Source organism: Panulirus ornatus, chromosome 2 (assembly GCF_036320965.1).
Source record: "Panulirus ornatus isolate Po-2019 chromosome 2, ASM3632096v1, whole genome shotgun sequence".
NCBI classification, from domain to species: domain Eukaryota; kingdom Metazoa; phylum Arthropoda; class Malacostraca; order Decapoda; family Palinuridae; genus Panulirus; species Panulirus ornatus.
The window spans coordinates 18,387,689-18,414,616 of NC_092225.1; the positions used below are offsets into that span (position 1 = coordinate 18,387,689).

The window sequence follows — 26,928 nt, forward strand, 5'->3', positions numbered from 1 at the left end:
AACAGAGACATTTAATGAATTACTGAATTTCTGTTAAGGTCTCATACTTGACTGTTGATTTCATTTGCGGAAAAATCAGTTGTCTCATAACAACCAGGTAGCATAATGGTTGTACAGTGGTATAGCGATCCTGAAAATATTGCATGGATGAGAGTCTTCTGTTTTAATGCAAGGGAACGGGATAAGGCGGATATGCTGGAAATGAAATGACCGAGACCAATTACTTGTGTGAGGAAGATGGATCGTGCGAAGAATGATAGCGTATGAGCGATGTGAGTTAGTGAGCACACTTTGGTTTAGAAAGCTGACTTGGTGTGCTCAAATGTCTTTGGTATAAGGAGGGGATGACTGTAGAAAGGCTGACAAAAAAGATCCATACAGTATAAGTGGAGGGAGTAGTGGTACTGTAGGGCAGAAAAGGAGATAGAACGATGGAGAAAAAGGGGCTGTGGGGTATCGGGGTCTGAACATTCAGGAGGGCGAGAGGCGTGTATGGAGTTGAGAAAACTGGAGGGACGTGGCGCTGCGGGGACAACATGGTGTCAAAGGGCTGAATTCGGGGAACATGAAGTTGTGAGGGCTTGGTTATGGATGTCATGATTACCAGCTAGTGGACGTGAGGAAAGAATGCTCTCGCTTGGACTGGTTCTGGCTCTAGCTACTTATACATATACATGCCAATAACAGAATAAAGGAGGTTTAAGTAAAACGAATAGTTTAGGGTCATCTCTTTATAAGATGTTTCTCTTGAGTGCGAATATATATATGAAAATAAAGGGGTCGACGTCCCTTGATCCTACACAAATAATCTTAAAATTAAGTTTTGTATACATTCACACATTACCTTCAGCGACCTGCCAAGTCTTACCTATAAAAATATCCATGGACACGTATAGTACACTGGTGAAATGTGAATCTTAAAGTTATACCTGCAATGGAAACTTAAAAAAGAAATATGTACAGTAAAAAAGAAAAGACAAAATGTAGAACACAATAGTTACATTCGTCCCTAAAAGGAAGCTACCTGACTGAAAGTACATTTTTGAGAAATTTCCCTCCATGATTAGTGAAACAATTCTTCATTTTCTCTACGATATTCTGAAAGTCTGAGAGGATTTATGAAATACCCAATTTTTCAGGCTAAGTTAAGTCCTCGTTATCATTATCATCTAAAGGTCATACTCCTGTCATCGGGTACAATCCATATCAATAATCAGAGGTTCACACTCTTAGAAATAAGTTGTACTGATGTTTAATGGTAAAACGTATTGAATTTATGTACCAAAATGAGGTTTAACTACCAAAAAATCTAAACAAGACGTCATGGTAGAATACGAAGGTCATGTTTATAAAGCTTTGGTTCTGTCGTTTTTTTTTTTTCCGCCAAAGACCAAACCACGATTAATGAAGCCATGGCATTATCTTCAAGTCAACCTTCCAAAAAAGTGAGCAAGAAATAAGTAGGTTTGGACTACTGATTGACATAAAGCTTTCATATCTGACACTATATAGATGGCAGATTTCGCTTTAGAAACATAGTCTTTGATTATGTGAATGGATGCGATGCTCTTATAGGGAGCGTGACGATGTGTGACGGTGACGAGAATGACACGAACCAAACTCGTGATGTACCCAGGTTAGGGTGACGGTAACAAAGAATGAACGACACTGAGGGATAAACACCTAGTGTTGATCATGGACTCGGCCTGAACTCCAACCGGAACTGACATTTGACCCGGAGACCAACACGTCTTAACAGTGACTCAAACTGATTCCGACTTCGGGTGATGTTGACTGATGTGGAGTCTGATGTAGGATGACGGTGACCCTAAGATGATGATGACAATTACCCAAGCTACTGACACTAGACAATGGAGGTCAGAAGTTATCCTAGATAACAACTGACGGGCCAACTACTCAACAAGTCTGAATTTGTGCAAGGCTGACGGTAATCGCGTTCAGTCAGCTCTTACTCGCTTCGTGCGATCAAAGAATAAATCTCTTCGACTCTTCACCAGAATTTTTAGTTCTGAGGTATATGGAAGACGGATGATCCACCGCCTTAACTTAGAACTTGCGAGTAGAAAAAGACGTGAAAAATACAAAATAGAAAAGAGAACTTTTAAACCCCATCAGACCGCAAAGAGGAGGAAGATTCACCTTATAACTCCTCCTTGTTGATAGATCATAGGCACAAGGGGAATCAGGTCACGTCTTACCGCGGGAAATTACACTGGCGTCCCAGTGAAACAAAAGAACCACGTCCCTCTTATCGGGTCCATTTACTCCACATGCTTGCACACAGGTGAGCGAAAGAGGTCCCGAGACGTCACTGCTTTCTTCAGGAGAAGACTAGCACAGGGGCAGTGTCACCTGGTCCCTTTCACCACCACCTTCAGGAGACGGGAAGGTCAAGGCGGCGGTGGTGGTAGTGGTTCTCACGCGACGCATCCACAAGTCTCAGAGTTGCGCCAGGATCAGATTTACGTTTATCCCAGAGTTCCTGTTTGACACAGACTATACAGACCTGCCTACCTCGTCTGCCGCCCTAGGGCACTCGGGTCTCTGGGTTCACAGGAATCTTAGAGGGTCCGGCTATAGGCCTAGGTTCAAGTTTCATCACGGTGTCTTCCCTTGTACAGGACTGAACTGGATTACTAATTAGGGATCATGCACGGGCACGCTGGGCTTGCTACCGTAGCTCCTTTCCCGTCACAAGTGTAGATTTTTTTTTCTATAAGAAAAAACAACCTGAGGGATAAGGCTAATCTAGCTGCTTATGCAAACGTGTACGTTTCACACAATAAAGAATCAATGGTCTCGATAGATTCAGGATACACACACTGGTAACTGAATGATTGAAACTGGTGCAGAAGCCGTTTCAATACCCGTTTATGAACAGAGTCACTACGAGCCACAGATTGAGTCGCCTTTACTCAACACGTCACAGAACATCAGCGTTACGAATCCCAGAGATCATCTCCGTGGCGCCAATATCCTACAAAACGCTACCACCTTAAAACAAATAATTTTCCCTCAATGATAATAGTTCTTCTTCCCTGGACAGTCACAAACGCCGGTGATGACCTCCTTGGAGAGCGATGGATATCATGTAAACACACACTTGCCTCCTTGAGGCGGGTGGACACTGTCACTTGAGCCAGATGCCTATGGTTGATTCTTTGCGTCTCTGCATCTCCCACACTGCACCAGGTGGTCAGCTATAGTTACTCCCGCGACGTCAGAAGCCTAAGTAGGGCTCACCGCGCCATATCGGACTCCCTATTGTCTCCCTAGAAAAATAAGAACAAATAATAGAGCCGAGACGAAAGGTATCTCCCTGTTCTTGTGTCTTCAGCCGATCAGGGATTCATGTGTGCCACCGCTGACGTGAATATACCAAGTCGTTTTCGTTATTCCTTTTACCTCTGTTCTATATCTCGTACAGAGGATGGGCTAAGTATTGCACTGTAGGATTGGGATCGAATCCTACAGGACGACTTGGCTTAAAGAAGCTGCTATGGGTGTCCCATCTCTTTGCTTAAGGCCTGAAAATATAGAAAAAAAAATATAATGTATTTTACATTACTGTTTGCGAAGTTTCAAAGTAACATGGTATGATTTCAACTTCTCAATATTACAGCGAGTTAACATTGAATGTGGCTATCTACTGCCCTCTCGAAATGAGAGAGAGAAAAGTCTTACTTTCTTTTAGGAACAAATTCAACTATACTGATGACAGATCTGTACAGGTGTATTTTATTACTTACCTGCATGGATCATACATTTCTCTTGCTTAATTCTTAATCACAGCTAATTTCTAGGAATTTCTCGTAACTCCCCTCTCATTACTTTAAGAGATGGAAATGTAATAATTAACTGTGTTTCCCAGGTAAAGTCAGATGGGTTGTAATGACACTACCATATCACAGGTCGGTCAGCCTACTGAAGCCGCGACTCAATCATGGCCTCGAGAAATCATCCATGAATGGTGATACAACTTGCTTTATCCCAACAACTTAATACCTACCTACGCGCTGGTATCTGGACTACATTCTGTCTTCCCCTCCTACATTCAGCCTTCAGTATGATTTTTCAAACCTGTCAGAGGGGAACAGATGCCAGTCGCTGACCCCTCTAAAAGCCTTAATTCCTATAAAACAACTTCTAAACCAAGAGTTTTCATTCCTCTCAAAATGAGACGAGAGATGACGGGTAACTAGCATGGTATAACCTACCCATCCACCACGCTCTCTATAGACATGGTACAAATCTGCTCGTCCATCCACGTTTTCTAGAGACCGTACAGACCTACCCGTTCCTCCACCTTGCCACGATCTCAAAAACCCGTAGAGAATTACCTGAGTGGAGGAGGAGGTGGTTGCGGAGGTTGGTCAGCTTGCTGAAGCCCTTGCCGCAGACTGGGCAGCGATGCGGCCACTGGCCCGTGTGCACGAAGGTGTGACACCGCAGGTCGCCGGGCGTCGGGAAGGATCGTCCGCACACTCCACACTTGTGAGGTTTATCCTGAGAAGGAGGAGAGGAACAGATCCGTCACTACCATCAGGATACCACAGCACGAGGGACACTAGTACACTTATACTAGTTGTTGTACTAGAGCCTCAGGATGTCCTTTGGTGGGACTCCTGCAGCTTCGACACTGAGCTTCAATTAGGGTACTTCCTTGATGGGACTGAACCTCTTTTTCGTCTATTGACAACGGTACAAGATTGCCGAATGTGGTTTTTTACTCGCGGCGTAACCACGTGCAAGTGGAGTCCGGTAACACCACCTATTCTAGTATAAGTGGAAAAAGTAAGCAACCTTTCTCTAGCAGTTAGCAAATTTTGCCTTTGTGATTAGTCGAACATATCTTTCTAGGTTATCGAGCCTTCTTGAACTAGATTTTGACACTTCTGACCATCCAGCATGGGAATTAATACACTATATTTCTTCGTTCCTATGGACGATCGTGCGTAGGATGAGGCATTAATGACTGGGGTAATTATATGCGTCTCTAAATTGCATTCTCATATGAGTAACTATTCATGCGCGTCGGTAATCATAGTAAAGATATTCGTCTCGGAAGCGTGAAATGTACGACTTTTGGCGGGATGCTGAGGTGCTTTTATCAATGGGCATCAGCATGTGAAGTTACAATTGTGGCCGTACGTCAAACAGTGACTGAGAACTGAACTTGACTGTTAGACTTAACGAAGATATGGATGCGTACACGGACACAGACCTGGACACCATGGGTAGTAAAACTTCTTCCTCTGCTTCTCGAAGGCAAACCAATTAGTCCAGAAGTGACTACCGTATGTGGTATGGCCACTGGAACCCGGTACAAGATGCTTCATCAGCTGTTCTTGGATATGATCTTGAATACGGCTAACCTCATCCAGACTCTAATCACTTCAGGAATCAAGTCGAAGGAAAGTTTGTATTAGTTAATGCGAAATAAAATTATACGTATAGCTTCAGGATGTCAGCTATTGATATTATAAACCATGAAATAAAGCAAAGATCAAACGCATTAACATTTAATGTAAACCCTTGTGCTAATGACTAAAAGTAACAGGTGTAGATGAGATATCTTCTGTGGTTTACTCATTACAACCTATAGTAACTAAATGATATCAATCTACCTTCGTGAATGTGGACCAATTTTAGTAAAAATTCCTCAAGTCCAAGACACCGGTGTAAACATTCAGTATATGTATTCACTCATTAAGAAATAAAGTCCATTCAAAACTTGAGATAATTTGGCTGCAGTTTTTTGTTTCTTTTTTTGTTTTAGACCAACTTGGGATTTTCTGTAAAAATTAAGGTTCAATGTCGTTGCCACGCATCGCACGCTACGATCTCGGGAGACAAGATGGATCTGGGTACCGTCGGTCACTACTCAAAGAAAACGCATCAACGACTACGGCGATGAAGCCACGGCACGACCGCTACCTCAGCGACAACGGTCTATACTCTACGAGCGACGACGACAGTTCATATAAACCAGGGACGACAAACTACAACGGCAACGACGTCGAAGCCGCCAGATATGTTGGTCAAAAAATAGTTTTTAAAAAGATTTGCATCAGTTTCGCTACCGCGATTATCTGTAGAGAAAGAAAAACATTTTTACTAGCATTATTTTGCATTTTTTTTATTTGATAAAAGGTTGAGCTACATCACAGCAATACTGACATCTTTCTTAATGGACAAAAACCAAGAGAGTAAAGTCCTCTTAAGCGGTAGCCACCCACCCGGTGGGGGAAGAGATCACCTTACCTTGATATGCGTCATCTTGTGGTAGTAAAGATTGGATGAGGCTGTGAATCTCTTGCCGCAGGTACCACACTGATGGGGCTTCTCCCCGCTGTGGATTCTTCGGTGGGTGTTGAGCGAGGAGCTGGTGGAGAACCCCTTCCCACACACCTCACACACGTGGGGTTTCTCGCCTGTGGTGACAAATATACATCTCTTTTACTTTTACTTTATCAATATCTTTGGATCCCTTATAGCAAGCGATCGTAATCTCATTAGGGGAAATCTAGGGACTTGTAGCCTCTTCGTACGTACCCGTGTGCGTGCGCATGTGACGCTTGAGCAGACTCGGACGGTCAAAGATCTTGCCACACACGTGACACGGGAGGAGGGACCTCTCCCGCGCTCGCCGGGTCAGCGTCACTTCGTACGAACTCCCGATCTCGTACGATCTGGACAAGACGTCGTTTGGGGTGAAAGCGTCTCGTGACCTGATCGATCAAAAGTATGAATAATGAACTGACCTTGGCAGACACTTGGTATCTAATAGAAATGATAACCATTCATGTGAAATATGCTTCATATGCCACAAAGTGAATGATATATCATCCACAGAGTATTCCCGTCTCCGGAGACCTGCGGAGCTACACTGACCTAACGCTGGGTTCACTGTACGAGCCCTGGGAGGTGTCTGAGGTGCTACAGGAGGAGAAAGACGAGTCCGAAGACACTGAGCGCCGCTCCTCACTATCGGTCAGTGGGGCCCGACTCACCAAAAGAGGCTGGGACAAGTCCAAAGGCGTGTCTAGATCGCAGGAAAAAAACAATATATTCTGTCTGACAGCGAAAAAAGATTTGGATACATCAAAAACAGATATGGAAAATATAAGTCATTTTTGAGGTACTGGAAGGTTACATGTTATCTGAAGGCTAAAGGAGACAGGGGCGTTGTCAACGGCAGTTTAGATAACACAAGTCGGAGATTAGAAGGCAGGAAAAAACGGATTATCAGTAGACATATAAGCTATAGCAGATGGACGACCACTACATGGTATAAAGATAGCAAAGAGGCTATAAGATACCAAAATACAGTTTGCTAAGATTAATGTAAATTCAAATTTCTTAAGGTAATGGTAAAGGCAAGCATGCAGTAGAGGCAGTAGATGCTAAAGGCAGAAGATGGTGGTAGAGGCAGCAGCAAGCGGTACAGGCGACAGCAGGTGGTAGAGCTAACGAGTGGCTGGGGCACCTCACCATGCATGAGCACCTCGACGGCCCTGCGGTAGAGGGTGGTGGCCACCACCAGACGTGAGACGCTGGTAACCTCCATCTGCCGGAGTCTGCTGCTCGCGCTCTGAACCGCCGAACCTACAAGTAAGATGAAAGAAAAAAAATATACCAATCATCTGATTGATTTATATATCTATAATTCTGTCTACAATTTGTATGAACAACTTTGAGTGTTTTCAATACATATTTCACAATATACATCAAAACTGCTTATATTTATTCGATGTCCTCTTTTGTTTTTCTGGAGTATTGAGACTAAATCTCACTGTACAAATTCTTGTCATGTAAGAACCTCTGAAGCTGGGAAATGAATAGCCAAAAGTTTGAAAAGTTTTTATGTTGTATTCTTCATCCGATGATCAAAAATACATTAATTTTGCAGGGCGGGGAAGTCAATGATTTCCCTTCTCCACTGAATATTCTAGCTTGTAATTTTTCAGTCATTGAAGCAATGGCTCTCGATCATATTTGACTGTTTCCAAACTTTTTATCACAAAGTTTCAGCTCCATCGGTTTAGTGATCACGAATGATTTTCAGTTTCCTAATATCCTGAAAATGAAGAAAGCCAACTGGAAGCAGGTACTGAGGAATTGCCATGCTCGTTCGTTTGTTATTATACCAGTCGTGTCCTTCTGAACCAACAAGTGAAAAGGTTGTATTCCGTCGGGGTTATGGATCATAACAAAACCCATAAGAAAAAAAAAACTATGTGGCCGAAGACAGTAAGTGATAACTTACTACCGTCAACTAAACGGTAACACTCAGGTGCTGGGAGGCCCCACGAATGTAGAACTTCCTCCTCGTACAGTACAGAATCACACACGTTCTCCACCTTACCTTCGGTTGCTACAAGGCTCGACGGCTTGGCATCCCTGGCAATACAGGAGGGATCCAGCAGGAAGGGAGGATGGTGGGTGTGTGTAGAGTAGCCAGGATGTAGAGGTATGGACGCGGCGAAGGCGGCGGGAGGAGCAGCAAGAGGAGGGTTAGCCAGGTCCTCCGGCAGCAGCAGGAAGGCGATCAGCTCAGTCTCCGGCGGCAGATCCCTGAAGAACGCCACAGAAAGTGAGTGTTGTTAATAGCCTGGAAGTTCAGCTTCAAGGATAGGCTGGAGTCCATCCTGGAATGCAATCTGGAATCCAGCCTGGGCACTACTTAATGGTGGTGGTATGGACTAGTGGACTAGATGGGTAACATAGGGATGGTGTTGTGGGTGGGGAGACTAGTCACCCGGTGATGGTGTTGAGGGTGGGGAGACATCCTGATGATGGTATCATATGAATGGGGAGATTACCTGGTCATGGAAATGCGGGCAGGGAAGACGAAAACCTGATGGTGATGTAAGAGTAATCTAACAGGTTATCATGAAGGTGATTGTGAGAGTGGACAGTGTTGGAGACACTTACCTGGTGATGGTGAAGGTGATGGTGTTGTGGACGGAGAGGGTGCCCACCATGTTGACGTATGGGGTGTACTGGGGCCATACAGTCACAAACCTCACCCAGTTGCACTCACGTCTAGGGCCTCCAGCACCAGTACAGCTGGTCCTCCTCCTGCGGCCTCCGCTGGAGATGCTGTCAGTCGTGGCTGCGGCAGCGGTGGTAGAGGCAGGTGCCTTCTTCGTCGTCGTCTTCGTCGTCGACGCTGTTGAAGAGGTGTTGAGGTTCTCTCTCAAGCGATCGTAGCAACCCCAGTTGTGCCGCGGCTGACGGTAAAAAAAAAAAGAAAAAAGAAGTTACTGAGAGGAAGATATTGTTGTTAACACTATGGCCAGTCGGTAGCACCCAGAGGGGTTTGTATCATCACTGGTGATCGGTTGTATCATAATTACTACTAGAAATTACAACAGACACCAAAAATGGCATGAGTCTGACATGTGGACTGTTTCAAACGCCATGATGACGATGGTACGTTCCTTGAGCACAGCGGTACAACCCTGGAGCACAACGGTACGATCCTTGAGCACAGCGGTAAAACCCTTGAGTACCATGGTACGTTGTGTGTGATGGTCAAGCCGTCGCCCTGACCCTTCAAAGCGTCGAACCAAAGGCTAAAGCCATGATACTCGAGGGATGAACCGTCGTACTCAAGGATCGCACCATCGTGTTCAAGGATCGTACCGTCGTACTCAAGGATCGCACCATCGTGTTCAAGGATCGTACCGTCGTACTCAAGGATCGCACCATCGTGTTCAAGGATCGTACCGTCGTACTCAAGGATTATGTCTTCGTTCTCAAGGGGTTGATTGATTCCTAGTGTTCTGGTGAAGCACCACTATTCATGCTATAGTACTATCCATACTTATAACAAAGTCTGGTGTCAAAACTGTGCTTATTCGTGTGTTTCCTCGTAATGTTTACAACCGGCGTCATCATCAGAGTCACGTTGAACTACAACTATAAATCATTTAACCTTCATCGCAGTAAAACTAATCTATCTTTGCCCCTTAACTAGCTAATGCATAAGCAAGAGTTATCTAATTTCGTTGATGTGATCACTGATGATTGAATAAGCATGAAAAGTAATCGCATGAAAGTAATCAGGAACAATAAAAATTCTGAAGTGCTTATGTGTATGACCAATACATATATAACCAAAATGTCGTATAGTAGATCAGATAGCGGTTAGGGAGGAGTCACGGGTTTGCTAACCACAGCTACTGATGCAACACATCCACCATATTACTGTTTTGTAGGACTTCGCGTCAGAAAATGATTCCCGTAATTGTGTGTAAATCTAGAGTTCGAATATCTCTGACTTACTGAATGCTCTCGTGATGTAGATATCGCTGTGGTTATGCATGGTTCTGATGTAGATGTTAGATATCCCCCTGTCTCCAGCCCGTCCCTAGGATCATATCGTAATTAGGATGTAGATTTGAATGTGTCATTTCAGCCAATATGTAACTTTATATAACATAATGATCAACTATTCATCACTGTAAGTATTATGTACAAACTATAAGATTTGCTCTGTAAAACTTCCTGTGCTATGGAGACAGACCTCACTCATGTGCTTATCCAAAGTGTAGAAGTATCCAGCCCTACCTTGATCTTCACGCACATCTGTGATTGATCAACTAATAACAATCATGATCCCCTAATTATGTCATTCCTCAACTGTGTATTTTCAGCCAAACGTCTAAGTTCAATAGACCGATCTTTATCTATTCACAATGAGTAGTAAGTCAGTCATACGAATGAGAAATTTGCATAACGCTAACGTTTGATGAAATGCATCATTTAACGAATGCATCAGCCATTGAAGATGTGCGTGTGATGCATCAGGGAAGGTAGGTCAGACGAGAGGCTACTACGAACGCTATAGCACTACTGGGATCCGCGGTCTCGACGGGTTCAGACTTCGAGTACCTGCGTGAATGATCGGCCAAGCATCTGGTAGAAAGTTGACGTCTGAGTCCTATTTCGCAAGAGGCATGACAGACATACACAAGACGGTGTTCTGAGGAGAGCAACAAATGCGTATGTGAGGAACTTTCTTTTTTCTAATATTCACAAGAGGACGTATATGATACGATCAGCACAGGTTATTAGTTTATTACACTTATCAAAAAAACAAAACACGTTCGAGATGCATGTTCACGACACAGCTGTTTCTACGTCATAACAAAAGCTTGCACTGTAGTGGCACATGGCGATGCGAGACTCTCGTCTGGCTAATAGTTGGAGGGGATCAGTGTCCAAATACAATTTGTTATTATCTTCAGCCACCGCAGCCCAGGAGGTCCTCAGCATCTGTGGTTTAACTCTTGCCTCGTTGCATCACCTTCCTCCTCATCCTGGACTAGCCCTCCTCCTCCTCTCCATGCGACCATCCGAGATCCCCTCCTCCCCTACAACGTCATCTAAACCCGCCCTAAGCTTGTTGGAGGTAACACGAGTCAGCTGGAAAGGACAGTATGATTCAGCCTTCCATATCACTTGGGCTCTTGAAGGCGGGAGAGAGAGAGAGTCTGGCGGGATGGAGTTGCGGGAACGGAGGGGTCATTGCCAGATAACTGTCGTAGGAAAGACTGATCCTTGTCGTCGTGAAGACGGAGTGATCACAGCTGTCGTGGTTTCCTGTAGAGGAGGTTGGGGGGCATAGGAGGGGAGTGGCATAGGTAAAGTGACCCGCCCGTTGGGTCTCTGCGGTCGTCCGCAATAAACCGGTACGGGAGGCCGCAGGTCCCCTCCCCTGCAGTAAGTGTCGGCAGGACACGCTCTCTCCTGCCCAGGAGGAGGACCTTCTTACATAGATCACCGAAGAGGAGGAAAAAAAAACCTACGTTTCACTGCTCACGCCGTGATCGTACTTCGACTGAAGTAAAGGCTGCTGTATTCTTTCTGTAGTTTTGCTACGCCTCTTTTAGTGCTGCCACTGATGTTCAAGATAAAAGAAGGATAGATTCTGAATTCCATCTCTTAGAAGTTTTCCACAAGCAAATTCAGTCTCATCCTTGAATCCTTGATACATTGCTGCTGTCAGCTTGAAATTGTATACTACAAACTCATTGCTGCTTCCACAGAATTTCTGATAGTAACTCCTTACTATTTGACGTGGAATTTACATAGAGAACTTTTGTGTTAGCTTCAGTACAATTCAAAACTGAAATGATGAGCTTACTGACGTGTTCCCACCAACTAATAAGACTGTTCATCCGCCATCTGTGTCTCTTTAAGTATTCTATTTTTCCTTCATCTCCTTCTGCTGTCCCTTTTCTGTTTCTCATCGCCCTCTTTACTTAGTCATTACTACTAATGCCACTACTACTACGACTACTACTACTACTACTACTACTACTACCTACTTCTACTACTACTACTACTACTACTACTACTGACGTGCTGTTCCAAGCAGTAAATACACCAGAGGTACTGACAGATATCTGTCTTCTATCACTTTACGAGACGTATCACTATGATTGTATCATCTGGACTCTCACCAACCGTGAAGAGCTGCCGTGCTTTTGCCCAGCCGACTCTCTGAATCGTATTAGTGGACAGAGTCCCAGAGGTGGTGTCCGATTGCCCAGGTGCTGCTTACGTAGCCTTACAGTCTTGGCTTGTCCGACATCCCCTTACTTCACCTCACCTTCGTCCCACTCATCAGCAGCCTTAACCCCTGGACTACACGAGAGAGCAAGCTGCGTCTGGCTGACTATAACACCGAAAATGAAATTTCGACCCGATAAATTTCTTCCATAGAGAGAAACAGTACAATATCGAGGGCAACTTAGTATGAAGCGAGAATATAGTTAGATATATATTATCTACTCAAACTACTCTACCCATAGTACATATCTTTTTGCTTGTTCAAAAACATATCATACTGCGATAGCTGAGTGACTGGCTGCTCTGCCATTAAGATTATGCCTTCCTTATGGCTCACGAACTCTCACTCGACCTTTCTAGCAGGTAAACGGGAAGCGTCTGCAGCCGCAGTGTTCTCTGATCTGACCCTCTGAGCCTCAAAGACACGTTGTACGTAGCGCATTCCTACACAGGGAAATACCAGACAAATGACGCTCAACCTTTGAGCTTCGTTTCTTATCTAAAAACCTACAAATGCCTGTTACATTATCACAAAAGACTTTGAGTCCACTTATTATGTGCTTTTATCAAAATCTTTATCCATTTCTTGTCTTTTTCCGGCGAAGGATGAGAAACACTTGTGTTTCTTCAATTATCCGGAAACACACCAGAATATTTGACATGTTACCTCTGTATAGTAATAGTCTCAACATTGCTCGGATGTTTTTATCATCCTTGCTCTTATGATGTTGGTAACATCCATCATACGACTCAGACATAAACCCAGAGAAAGTTTCACTTTACGTATAGATGATTCAACCAGCAAGAGGAAGATGGAGGAGGAGGGAGGAGACCCCAAAAGGGAGATTGATGCAAATGGAAACTGGAAAAAACTACAGAATCCACAAAAGCATCATGATAATTGTATGTAGATCAGTAATTCTCTCTCTCTCTCTCTCTCTCTCTCTCTCTCTCTCTCTCTCTCTCTCTCTCTCTCTCTCTCTCGTCAGGAGTACTTTTTTTTTGGACTTAGTAAGTAACTCTCTCTTTCTCTGCTCGCGGTCTGTGCCGGATATCGTATGTCAAATCACTTGATGCTCTAGAAACACCCCATGTTCACTTATCTACCTTACCTACACGTTCTATGATAGTTTTATAACCTCCACAGTTGTTTAGATCACATGTGTGTAACTCAAAATAAATGACTTTACCACATGAATGACTCCACCACAAAATAACTTCATGTTTCTTTAATTAAGGTACTGGCTACACTCTGATTATTTCCTGTTGATAATCATATAATTCGTCGTAACTGATTAATATTTACGGTCTTTTATCACAATATGTGTTATGATTAGTGTTCTAGGATGATCTCGTTTTCGTATAACTACACTACCAATCTTATTTTGATAAGTTCACCTGCTGTACCAGGATATATTATGTCCTAGCAGCTAATTCACAATTCTATCAGCTTCTGTAGTGATTCTGTTAAGCTCCTTGCTTAATAGAATGTACAACATGAATTGAAATACTTGTCAAAGTCGAGTATCCTTCCGTATCATAACCATCGCAAATACTGTACCGTGACTATACCATTAGCCATTAACGTAATCTATCGACATACCGTGATATCATTACCTTAACCTTTTGCAGTATAAACATTCCACCTATTCATAATTACTATAATTACATCCCTTGGATCATGATGCCGTAATCAACATTATTCTTTCATTATCATCTACCTATACAATGTCTCCTGATCATACCTCTTGACTTGGTGAAGTAGCGTGCGTGTGTAATAGTCTCTATATATGTTCCTTCATATAACGACATAGAAGGGTTTGAGGACCTCTTCCTAGCAAAATGCTATCCCATTCTCTAGTTACGTCTGGCCTCAAGTGTGGATGTGTGTGTAATATGTATATGTTCCTTCATATAACGACATAGAAGGGTTTGAGGGCCTTTTCTTAGCAAAATGCTATCCCATTCTCTAGTTACGTCTGGCCTCAAGTGTGGATGAGGTGGTGTCTCCCGAGCCACTCACTACAGGTACTGTAAATCCTCATCACTACCCTGTGGTGCTATACGTACGACCCTCACCACCTGAGGTGCTGTATGTGCGACCCCACCACCTGCAAAACTATACGCAACGACCACACCAGCTGTATTACGCCCTGCGTACGTGCGACTCCATGACAAGGAACACCTCTGAAACCTCCTCCATCAACACCTTACGTCTATCCTTTCCATTTAATACTATTCCATCCATTTCTCTCTCCCTTTACCCTTCCGTATTCACTCTGTACCGACACTTTCAACTCTCCCGCTCCTCCCCGAGTGCTTCTTCCTACCTGCTCTCTTCTCCCTCCCCTTACATCTTTTCCCTCCCACCCGCCCTCCTCCTCCCTCCAGCTCCTCCCTTTACGCAATGTCTGGTCTGTAAGACTCTTGCCTTTATGATCGAAGGTTCAGATTACCCGAGGATACCGGCTGCTGGTGTTCATGGACAAGGCCACTATCAGGTTATTACCAGCCTCTTGCACCTTATGGGCCGGTATATATATATATATATATATATATATATATATATATATATATATATATATATATATATATATATATATATATATATATTTCTTTTTCTTTCAAACTATTCGCCATTTCCCGCATTAGCGAGGTAGCGTTAAGAACAGAGGACTGGGCCTTTGAGGGAATACCCTCACCTGGCCCAATTCTCTGTTCCTTCTTTTGGAAAAAAAAAAAAAAAAAAAATAATCTTGCCTTTGAAGCCCGTTCTCTGGAGATGCTCCAGCGTTTAGAAAGTCAGCCTCGTCCATGTCCGTATATATGTGTGTGTGTATGTGTGTGTGTGTGTGTGTATGTGTGTGTGTGTGTGTGTGTGTGTGTGTGTGTGTGTGTGTGTGTGAAAAGAGCCCCCACATCGTTAATTATCTAGTATCAAATGAATCAATTATTCAGTTTCGTAATCCTCCGAGTTAATCACATTGAATTACAAGCAAAACCTGTCTCGGATGCTGATGGATTTCATTAAATCATTAGGAAAAAAAATTAGGGATTATGGGTAACATGGTGGGCGGTTAATGGTATCACTTTCCTAATTAACTTCACGCCTGTTTCGTGTTATGATACACTCGAGAAACTGAAACCCATAAGAGGTTTCGATATAATAGAATTTGACGCAGAATCGCCCGCGAGGGACAGAGGATTTGATTTCACAATTTTGGCTGGTTGGTTCCTCCAGATCACATCTCTTATACCCGGTGTTTATTGAGATGGTCCTCCTAGAACAGGTTTGACTAGATTGGTTCGTCTAGAACATTTTAGATATGTAGTTCTAGGATGGGCTACATGGGATGGTTTATGTAGAACATTTCTACAGCAATAATTGGTCAGATGGTCCTCATGAAACATATCTGGAGGAGGTTTAATAACATGGTTTCAATTTGAATATTTCTGGACTGGTGCTAGTGAGGATGCTCCCTCTGGAACATTTCCAGTCTAGCGTAAGTTACGATTTTCATTTTCCAAACAATTTTGGAACGAGCTTCAAAAAGGATGTTCCGTACGAAACGTTTCCAGAAAGGGGTCACTTTTGGAGTACTTCTACACCGATGTTTGTCAGGATCGTCCTTTTACGTCATTTCTAGAACAGGGTTGGCTATGATGGTCGGTCTTTCTTGAGCTCAGCTAGAATGCTCTCATCAGAACTGATCCCAAAATACATTTCCAGACCTGGCTTATTTTCTTGAACAAAAAGCCTTTTTTTGTGGTTAGGAATGACACTTTTCCTTTGTCTTTTCTATCTCCGCTTCCTAATTCCTCTGTTTATTTCAATTATTGCCCATCCTTGATCTGGACCTTTGTTCGTGACTGGAGCCTTCAACATAAGAAAAAAAAAAAATTCACGGACACAGTGACTCTAACGTATCCTCATTTTTTCCTCACAAGAAAACAAAGTCTTTATCAGGTGAGTGTCACACCCGGGTAACTGTGAAAAAGCTTTCTTCAACCAACTCTCTTAAAGGCTCGTTCTCTGTCCTATGTGTATTTCCCACGTATTCTCTCAACCTTTAACTGTCAAGTGCATAATATATAACAAAAACGAACGAACAAATAAACTTGTTCATGCGGTGATATTTAATGAAAAAATTTCCACCAGTATTGGTTGAAGACAAGAATATAATGAACGAACGCTGGAGCATAATTTGCACAATGAACAAAACTATGTTGCTTTTCATTTTACCACAGACAATATGATATCATACGGGCGAGGAAGAATTTCTGCCACCATCCCCCACCGTAGCCATCCAGGTTAGTCTCTCAATACGACAAGCAATAGAAACGTCGTTAGTATATTCTCTCTCCTATCCCAAAGGATGATACAGAAAGTAGGGAATTGTTTGTACATAATATCCAGCCGTAAAAACCGGTTTACGAAGGTCTTAGAATACGCCACCTCCAACAATATACGTAAAGTCGAGCAGGAGTTCAAGGTATGCTTTGAAGGCCCAACGTTAAGACCAGCGATTGACTCGCCATTCTCCGTCTCCGCTCCGCCCAGTAACCCGAGTCTTGGAATCAGGTGGTGGCACTCACTGTGAACAACCTCTTAGTTCCCGAACATCATCTTCTAGAAGAGGAGGAGGAGGAGGAGGAGCTCTTCTTCGGTCATCACCGTAGGTGTGATATGAGATGGACTATATTAACTTTGTGGTCGCCGGGACGAAGGTAGCTGAAGTGTTGGACCGCAACTTCATCAAAATCGATAGATTTGACGCAACGTGAGGAGGGGCGGTAATTCTAGAGAGGAGACGTGGCTCTACCTCTCCTCACTACTTCTACCCGTCGTCGACCTGGGCCTCCGCCTCCTCCACTTCCTTCGTCGTCGTCGTCGTCGTCCATCAGTGAACATCTACTAAGAGTGTTGTGCTGAGTAAGCCTCAGAGTGCCGTCCGTGTCACTCACCTTCAGTTACGTTGATTAAGGTTTGAGTGCGCAAGCTGGTTAGTATCTATGTGTCCTGGTAAGTGCGTATGCGTCTTTGGTTAGTGTCCTCGTGAGTGCGCATGTATCGTGGTTCACTATGCATGGTCGTACTTTCGTACCTGAGTCTGTATCTTATTCACGGTCCTGGTGTCTGTTATGGTTGGTGAAGGGTTTAGAGCTTCTTAGAGATCATCTTCGTGATGATTCTAGCGCGGGTGACTGTGACCTGATCATGCTGAGGAGAAGTGTATGTTTGTGTGCTTGTGAACGTTCACTGATGAGTGCATTGGGAAGTGCTGTGGTAAGCGTGTTTATAGCTGCCCCTTTAAAGATGTATGGTAATAGCATTAAGGACATCTGGAATGGCAAAGGCATATATGAAACTTGCTGCCAAGATTGTATAAACGGTAGTACTGGCTGATCATAGAGGGTAGAGTCTGTAAACTCTTTTCTCACCGATTCTTTTCAAATGTCATCCTTTAAGAGGTAGTTCTTGGAGAACGGGTGAAAAATGCTTTCTATTTCTTCCCAAGACGCCTACTTTAATGCGGGTGCTCACCGGTGTCCATCATAGGCGTCTATATAACGGATGTATATCTATATCTACCTATATGTCTTACCAAAGACACTCAACTCGGCAATCGTCGATGTGCTTATGTCACCAGATCCACAGCTGGGAAAAGAATTCCAGCCCCTTGTTGGAGCAAAGCTCATACGAGCAAGAGAAGTTCCAACACCATAAATACATGATCATGTTGGACAAAAGAACCTCCGTGATTGTGTAAGAGTCTTCAGCTGATATCATCATGGAAAACTCCGTAACATTATGAAACCAAAATTCGTCATTCAAGAACTCTCTAAATCTTCCGTTGTGCCTCAGGTTGATCCTGCCTTCACCGCTGTGTCTCTAGCCACTACAAAAATTACGTTGATCGTAACCAAATGAGAAAATTACTAACCGTGATTTTCGGATCTATTCACTTGTTCAAATAAGTTCCACGAACATAAAGTGATAATTGTAAATAGAATCCATCTCATCTCTTTCCACTGCCGTAAAACAATTGAGAAAACACATTTCAAAAGTCCTGTCTTCCACCTCAACAGATCACGGAGTAGGCTGAGGAACTTGCGTCTAAAGTTGCAATAAAAATCATCAAGATTTTCTCCGGTTTGTAAGGGTTATATCATATAGGGGATATCATTATAGGGAAGGATCATATGATCTGTCCCCCCTGTGATGAAACGCCTTTGTCTACCGGAGGTTCACCTCACGACCACAGATGAATTAAGGACGAACCTTACTGACGTAGACTTCAGAAACCTGATTCTGTCTTCTTTGGTGTAATTATCCAAGCACACGGGACGGGAGGGGAGTTCCGTACTCGTGGGGGCATCATCTCTTGGAACTTTCTCTACTGTTACACAATATAGTATTAGATTCCGTACGATGGTGTCATAGACAATGGGATGATGTAGTTCATGCCATTTATTCACGACTCTTATACTAAGAAGAAATACCTTTTCAAATCGTGTCTAAAAATACGTATCCTGTTTATTTTATCTTATGGCCTTCCACTGTTCCATCCTGTCTCTTTTCATGAACTCTCCCGAGATCACCAAAATGATTCCACTCTTTTACTTTTCTCTCTTCCATGACGGACAGCTGTATGCCCATTCGCTTGTCCTTGTTACCCAGGTTTCTCAATTCTGATACTATCTTCGCTGCCCTCTTCTTGACCTTCTCTACTAGTTCTTTGTGCTTATTTAAGAACCGTGACCCAATATGGAAGAATCATTTTCCAGTTCTGGCCGAATGCAGGACTTGAACTGTTTGGGGATTATTTTCTCATCCATGTACTTGAGAGCGAGAGTCTAATATTTGATAGCACACGGTCTAATTGCCTTAGATTCACTTAAACTGGGGCTCTAGAAACGGGTTAGGTACAATGTCGACTCCTAAGCACATTTCACACACATAATCTATTTCCCACTAAATACCATTTGTGATTTGGTCTTCTTTTACCGTGTCCCGTCCTCATTACTTTGCCTCTACTCGGATTGAATTTCATCAACCACGAATCAGAACAACCCTGGATGCGTACTGGATCTCGAAGAAAGGTCACCGATGATGTAAACACACAGAGGTGTATTTCGTCCGTGTATATTTTGGTTCCTCCAGGCTATTGCATATATATGATTACTGTGTGGCCACTGGGCTACTGTGACGTCTCTCTCCTTCCCTCCATCACTAAGTCTTGGATCTCTCTCTGCCTCCTCATATGTTTCCTAACAGTGACGACCAACCCCACCAGGAAAGATCGGTTTTCTGGCTGCTGAAAGACTAAGATTCTTCTTCTTCTTCTTCTCTCTTTCTTTCATATGTAGTCCCTCTCTTTCTCTCCTTTCCCACTACGTTTTCCTACCATCACTGCACCACTTTTCAAAGATACTAAATCGCGTCATCCAACACTTACGCTCACTCACAATCACTATACCACCTTCCAGACGTATCAAACAACGTTCGCTACCATCTATAGTCTCCTAGCATCAACGCCACCTCCCAGAATTGTCATATCACGTTATCTACCACCTACATCCCTCCCAGCACCACTACACCACCTCCCAGAACTGCTATACTACGTCATCTACCACCTACATCCCTCCCAGCACCACTACACCACCTCCCAGAGCTGCTATACCACGTCATCTACTACCTACATCCCTCCCATCATCACTAAATCACCACCTCCCACCACGTCATTCATCACCTACACTCTCCCTCCCCAGGAACCATAGGGAGACCTCCCCGGAGCGTCCCTACCCCGATGGTCCTCGGTTCTCACGTCTCGTGAGGGACTCTAGGTCCGGCCAGAGCCCAGGATCGGGTGATGGAGGTGCCAGAGTTAATCTTCCGCCTCACCTGTTCCACGTCTTTATTGTGTGCGGCGCTTGGCCGCCCCCGGCGGTAACGTGAGCACCTGTACCTACCTATCCAGACCCTGGGCGGCGGCAGCAGCAGCAGCAGGCGGTGATCGAGGACCATGATGGCCAGATGTGGGGCTGCTGCCTGGGGTCGTAGACGGTGCTGCTTATACTGGGTAGGGGGTACGGGGAAAGCTGCTGGATGTACTGGCTGGTGTGCTGGGGGGGAGAGAGAGGGTGTACTGCCCCAACGCCAGGCCCACAAGCAGGCGAAGAGTTAACACCTTCCACAAAGTATCTGTATCAACTTTATCATACTCCTCAAGATTCTTGGTTTTCTGCTATCTGTAGTGTCGTGGGGTCGTGGCAGTGGTTCAGGATATTCGTGTTTTCGCCGAGAGGTTGGCGAGTGAAATCTTTATCAGGATGCTATAGCATATGTATTTTGAAGACTCTGTTTTGAGGCTGGGACGTTCAGCGCCGGTTGAGAGATGTCGCAGTCATACTGATGATATATATGCTATTTTGAAGTTTACAGCCTTTGACTGGACAACAGTCCTTGCAAACTACGTACGTGGAGTGTAGTGGGTTAGCGCTCTGTGTGAGGCTGTTTCAAATGACGTATTTGGTCGTTGACTTCCTTGTTCTCGTAGTAGAATATGATGCTGAGACGATCTTCATGAATGGTGCAGATAAAAATCCTTTGAACTGTGTTCTTCAGGATGCATTCGTCCGTCCTGTAGGCAGGAGCGCTCTGGTTCTTAAAAAAAAATATCTGTGTACAGTTCCAGCATGTTGTTGGGTCTGATCAACGAGTCGTATATGGAGAAACAAATTGTCTATTTATCAATGCTTCATTACAAACCCCATTGTCAAGATGAGTTTGTTTGAGTCTACTAACTTCTAACTTCTAACTTCTAAGCAAAATTTAGGCGGGCTCTCATAACGTTTGACCTGTACCTCTGGGGACATTCATGGCCAGCATTCGAACACCTGACGAGATCAGTGGCCTTTCGATAGATATTAATTTGATATTCACAATGACAAGCCTAGATGTCTACATCAAGAAAGGGGATCTTGGTGTCCGAATCCATCTCACAGGCGAACTTCAGGGCAGAAGCATCATCCATAACATTGGGTACTTCTTTTTTAAAGGTAGTCTTCGTTCCTTATGACGACTTAAATGTTACCAACACATCGGTAGTAGGTCGTCAGACGAATGCTGCTCTCCTGCAATACTTGGTTTTTTCTTCGTGATACATATGTACAACCCCGAGCAGTACGTCGACCCGAAATCACATAAAGCTTTATCAAAAGACTAGAGTGGTACGTTCAAAAATACCGAGTCTGAAAACCTTAATGATTATATCGAAGTACATGAACCTCTTCCTGTAAAACCCATGAAATTCTTTATGGTGTTGGAGAGTTGCGTATCGACGATACACGACACTGAGAGGAATGTTCAGAGAAGGAGAATGAGAAACAGTGCTGAACTGACACAAAACAAATGACCATTAAACTTTAGGGAGGATAAAAAAGATGTTCTGGAAGGAGAAAAATAACGTGCGTGAGACAAGAGAGAATGGGAACATCGGGGAAGGTGAAGAGGAGGGAAGTGATAATAAACAGCAGCCTCTCTTACAAAGATGACATACGTGCATACTTGTGTATGAATGTGTTTTAGTCATACATGGACGTAAGTATTCATACACTCCTTTTAAGACGTCCGTAATTGGCCCTCAGGAGCTTGGTGTAGTGGGTTACCTGCCTCTACTAACATGCAACCGTATATTCACCCGCCGTACCTAAGTTTCACATCATATCATTTTTCTAAAAACCAACATGAACGTGTTATATCTTCCTCCCTCTCTCACTTTGCTGCTCTTGTGCTCATATGTCTGTCAAAGGACTAAAGTGATTTTCAAGCAAGCAAGATGGTGCCATTCTTGAGAATAACGTTCGGTATGATGGTCTGGCCTTTTATCAGATACATAAGGATCTGGTCGAATATCATACCATGCTTAAGAGTCGAACCTTCATGCTTCAGGATCGAACCGTCGTGCTCAAGGGTCGTACTGTCGAGTTCCGGAATTGGAACATCGCATTCGGGGATTGCACCTTCGCACTCAGGGATCGTACCGTCGTGTTCGGGGGTCGTACCGTAATGCGCAAGGGGTTAGGTATATCTATCACTATCAACAGTTACTCAATCCCTCTCTGTTATCTGAAACGATCTCCCATTATCTATTAGTAATGACCTCCCTACTTAGATATCCCATGATCTACCAAACACTCTCCTCTTGATGTTTTTATCTTGTGCCAGTGACAAAATATGTCCATCTAACAATAACAAAACACAACGTATAATGCAAAGTTTATCAGTGGAGAAGAAAGTTAAGCTTCCCGTTTTCCGCAAAGTGGTTGAGGTTTCGCAAAGAACAAACCCATCCAATCGTGCAAAGTTCGCAGGTCTGTTACTGGTAAATGAATCATATTCCATTGCTAATGACTGCTACTGATGGAAGTGAATGAGAAGGTTACCTTAACATAATGAAGTACGTTATTTACAAGCAACATACCAATTTCTTGAACAACACACTTTCAGGCTTAAAGCACTTTATCTAAAGAAAAACTTCAAACACAACATACTTGTCACAGCCTCAATTCAATCTGCTTCCATAAACAACCCATACTCAGAGACCCGTGTTACAAACCACACTTATGAACACTTTTAGGAACAGCACACTGAACACACCCTCAAACACATGACACTAATCACACCCTCAGGCACAATACACTCCCCCCCCAACACGCACACACACACCCTCCCTAAACTGAGCTCAGCTAAGGTATACGCTACCGGGTGACCCAGTCTTCGCTTTCATTGAAAATCACTTCTGTACTGGGACCCCCCTTTTGGGCAGGGGAAGATGAACCCAAGGGAGGAATGTAACTTGAGGTGGTGAAGGATGGAGTAAGGGTTTGGGGGAAGGGATATGGAAACCATACCCCTAACTGCCCTCACCTTTACCCACCACTAATAACCCCCCCCCCCCCAAGTTGACTGTTAATGGCGTTGAATATCATACGGGTGAAAAATGTGTTTTTTTATGGAGTGATTTGGTGTGCGATGACCAGCTGCACACCCACTGAAGGGGAGGGGTGTGTGAGTAATCTTACCGTTTAGTGAGGAAAGTAAAAAGAAAAAAAAATCTTATCTCTTTTATCTTTCCTGAACAGTCTCTCTAAGCAAGGCGGGTCAGTCTTCAGTGCAGTTATATAACCGTGGGATCTGAAGGCCTAGCCTTTGACCAGAGTACGAAGGGTTAGATCAAAGGGTAGATTTTCCTTTACAATAATCATACATTCTAAATACGTTACAGACCAAACCAGATGTCTAGATCTATAAGTCTCACATGTAAGAACATGGTAAGTCTTCCTCAAATTTTCCTAAAGGAAATCATAATGTACTCTGATGGACCTCCGTGGATAACGCTGTTGGCCGTGGCGCTTTTATTGGCCACCTAGGGTAGAGACAGCATGGTTCAAATCCTGGTTGAGAAAGCTGGTCCACTGTTACTCTAGCTGTTCTTTCTTTCCTGAGGGCTGGTATATAAGATAAGGTACCTGGCTTAGGCTATGGTATATAAATATATATATAGTCTTCTTAAGGTCTTCATTTTCCAGTACCGTCTTACCTTATATGATAAGATACATTAACCTTAAATACTACAGGGACAACCTATATATGACACTTGAATACTTTTATAAATCTACATAAAACATATGAACAAAAAAGATAAGCTTTCCCTTGAAATGATTTTCTCCATGAAATGGTGAGCAGTAGATGAGTTCACAGTTTTGTGAATGCAGTAATGTACAGATTCTGAAACTCTGAACTACACAGAGAGCAAGATTTCATTCCATAACACACGAAGAAATTATAAAATCTTTTCGGATGGAACGATTAAAACCAAAATATTTAGTCCCTCTATATAGTGATATGGAAATTATATTTCATAAATGATAGCAATATGTCACATTCTTGTATAGTACTGGCACTATTCGTTCTGTATTTTTGCCCACTGAACTTAGGTTCGCTGGGACACAGAAGTTTGTTCTTGCCTGAATTAGATACGCAAAATATGTTCCCCTATGAACCTTCATCAATAAACATCTTGACGTGGCCCATAACTTAAGGCGGCACACTAAGAAAACGACAGCAAACATTACAAAAATACCAACGAAAATGAAATATTGATAAAGGGTTAAAATACACAACCCTGGCTATGACAAGGGAGAGACACAGTCACAATTAAACCTACCATGACAACACGAAGTAGCGTTACAGAGTAATGGAGGCTACAACGGTATGTAGGAAAATGTGTTTAAGGTACAGAATTCAAAATCTACCCAAGGTGTAAAAGACAGACCACACAAAACCCTCTGAATTTCACAAATTTATAGATTTTTGCTAACATAGAAATGAAAGCAAAAGAAAAATTATAGAAAAGACTACTGTCTCATCTTGATAGGGGCAAGGATTAGGCTTAGGAAGAATTTAGCTAAATTCTATCGGAGGAAAGAACGAGGAAACGAGAACAGAAATTGAGGTACTCACATCGCAAGGGTGGGAGGCCGCCAGAGCTGGGAGGTAGTCTGTGCGGAGGGTTCCTGACGTAGGGGTGAAAGAGGTGCCCTGCGGCACGCCAGTATTTGTCACAACCCTCAGCAGTCCTCCTGCCTGCGCCTCCTGCAGGCACAGCTCGCGGGGCATTAACACGCAGGTCTCCATCACGACCTGTGAACCCTGTTGCTCACCCACACAGCTGATCACGTTGGACATCAGTTCTCGAGACTTTATACAATTCGGGTTCACTTGGGTATTTCTAAGTTATCCATAGACAGTTTCTTGAGTTGTTATTGTTCATATCTGTAAAGTTATAGGAAACTTAAGATACTTTTTGCCTACATTTGAAGCATATTTCTCATATATATATATATATATATATATATATATATATATATATATATATATATATATATATATATATATATATATATGATAAAGTGCCGTATTAAACAACTTGAAGGATTTGTCCTCCAAGGCTCATGCTGGGGTGTCTGAATGTGCGTGTTTGTAATGGGGATGCAAAGAAGGGACATTCGTGAGGTGTGCTGTAGATATGATAAATTGGATCAATGTGGCATACCGGTACCGACGTACTGGTATTGAGATGAAACAGAACAAGTGAAGCGGTGATGTAAAACCATGGAGTGGTCTGTGAGGGGCTTGGCTGTACATGCTGGGCTCAGTTTGGGGATATTAGGTATGACAGTTAGTGACTGGATGATTGCAAATGAGGCCATTTGTTAGTCTGTACCTGGTGCTACCTCCCTGTGTGTGTACATATGTAGATATCATGTAAAACAATCAATACTGTCCTTCGTATTTTTATTCTTCATTGAAACTGTCCCCTTTTTCCTATCAGTATCATCATCCACACTCGTCAATGACTGGTTACCACTGCCAGAACTCAATCCTACAGACATTCTCTGAAGTACATAAAAAATCATAACCCAGAAATGCCACGGATCCTAACCTTGAGCCAGGGTCTCCCTGTGATAGAGCTAGTCAACAAGCGTATGTCGCTCATCGTCTACTGACACTTTTTTTTTCCGAATGACAGACGACCGTAAACGAGTTAGTATTTTCTATATCTCCTCTTCACGACGGTGTTTGAAGAGCGAAGAGTCATAGCGCAACACATGGTATATAGAACGTACGGTACGGGAGGAGGGGGGCCCGGTAAAACGTGCTATGGGGTGTGCCGATGGAGGGGACCTTCGGCCGAACGTTGGCGTGAGCGTCGCGCGGCGGTAGAGTGCACACAAGATGCCCACTCACACACCACTGACCCACCCCCTCAACCTCCACCTTCCGTAGGTCTGGCCTCAGCCCCGCCCACTACTGTTGACGTCATTGCCGCAGCACGCCGCCGCCGCCACCACCACCACAAGACTCCCCTCAGTAAGACTCTTTTCTGTTGATAACAGTGTTTCTACCATCAGCATTTCGTTCTTTCAATCATTATCATCATCATATAACCCTAGGACCCCTTCTACAGAGAGATCCTGCAGCTATAAGGCTGCGCTGCGATCGGTAGCAGGGCTAGAAGAAGAAAAGAAAGGACTCCTTTGGAATGAGACGGACTTCGACTACGTTGTCCCACTATGATACAACATCGCTGACGGTGAACTTAACTCGCAACGTAACCACAAACAGGCGGAGTCACTCCTCTCTATGTCTTTCTTTGTTACTGCATTTGTTGCCACTGCTTTGGTGAAGGAATGGTAATTATCGTAAATATTACGAATGCTATTCTCGGTATATGAATCTTATCGTCCTGATGG

The 26,928-nt window shown here is 43.5% G+C and overlaps 1 protein-coding gene across 2 annotated transcripts in view; it reads right to left on the bottom strand.

Moving 5' to 3' along the window:
- Positions 1–722: 722 nt before the first annotated feature.
- The window catches only part of LOC139753791 (uncharacterized), a 41,539-nt gene continuing 15,333 nt past the window's right edge, over positions 723–26,928 (bottom strand). Inside the window, exons 1-10 of one of the 2 annotated variants that reach the window (XM_071670669.1) lie at positions 26,118–26,412; positions 25,136–25,447; positions 8,959–9,257; positions 8,390–8,598; positions 7,516–7,629; positions 6,916–7,066; positions 6,577–6,752; positions 6,286–6,455; positions 4,362–4,527; positions 723–3,548 (exon numbers count right to left, since the gene is read on the bottom strand). In XM_071670669.1, the coding sequence (XP_071526770.1) occupies positions 3,490–3,548; positions 4,362–4,527; positions 6,286–6,455; positions 6,577–6,752; positions 6,916–7,066; positions 7,516–7,629; positions 8,390–8,598; positions 8,959–9,257; positions 25,136–25,360 (1,569 nt within the window). In that variant the 5' untranslated portion in view covers positions 25,361–25,447; positions 26,118–26,412 and the 3' untranslated portion in view covers positions 723–3,489. Of the gene's footprint in view, positions 3,549–4,361; positions 4,528–6,285; positions 6,456–6,576; positions 6,753–6,915; positions 7,067–7,515; positions 7,630–8,389; positions 8,599–8,958; positions 9,258–25,135; positions 25,448–26,117; positions 26,413–26,928 lie in introns of those variants that run through there. The other variant, XM_071670660.1, reaches the window with a different exon arrangement.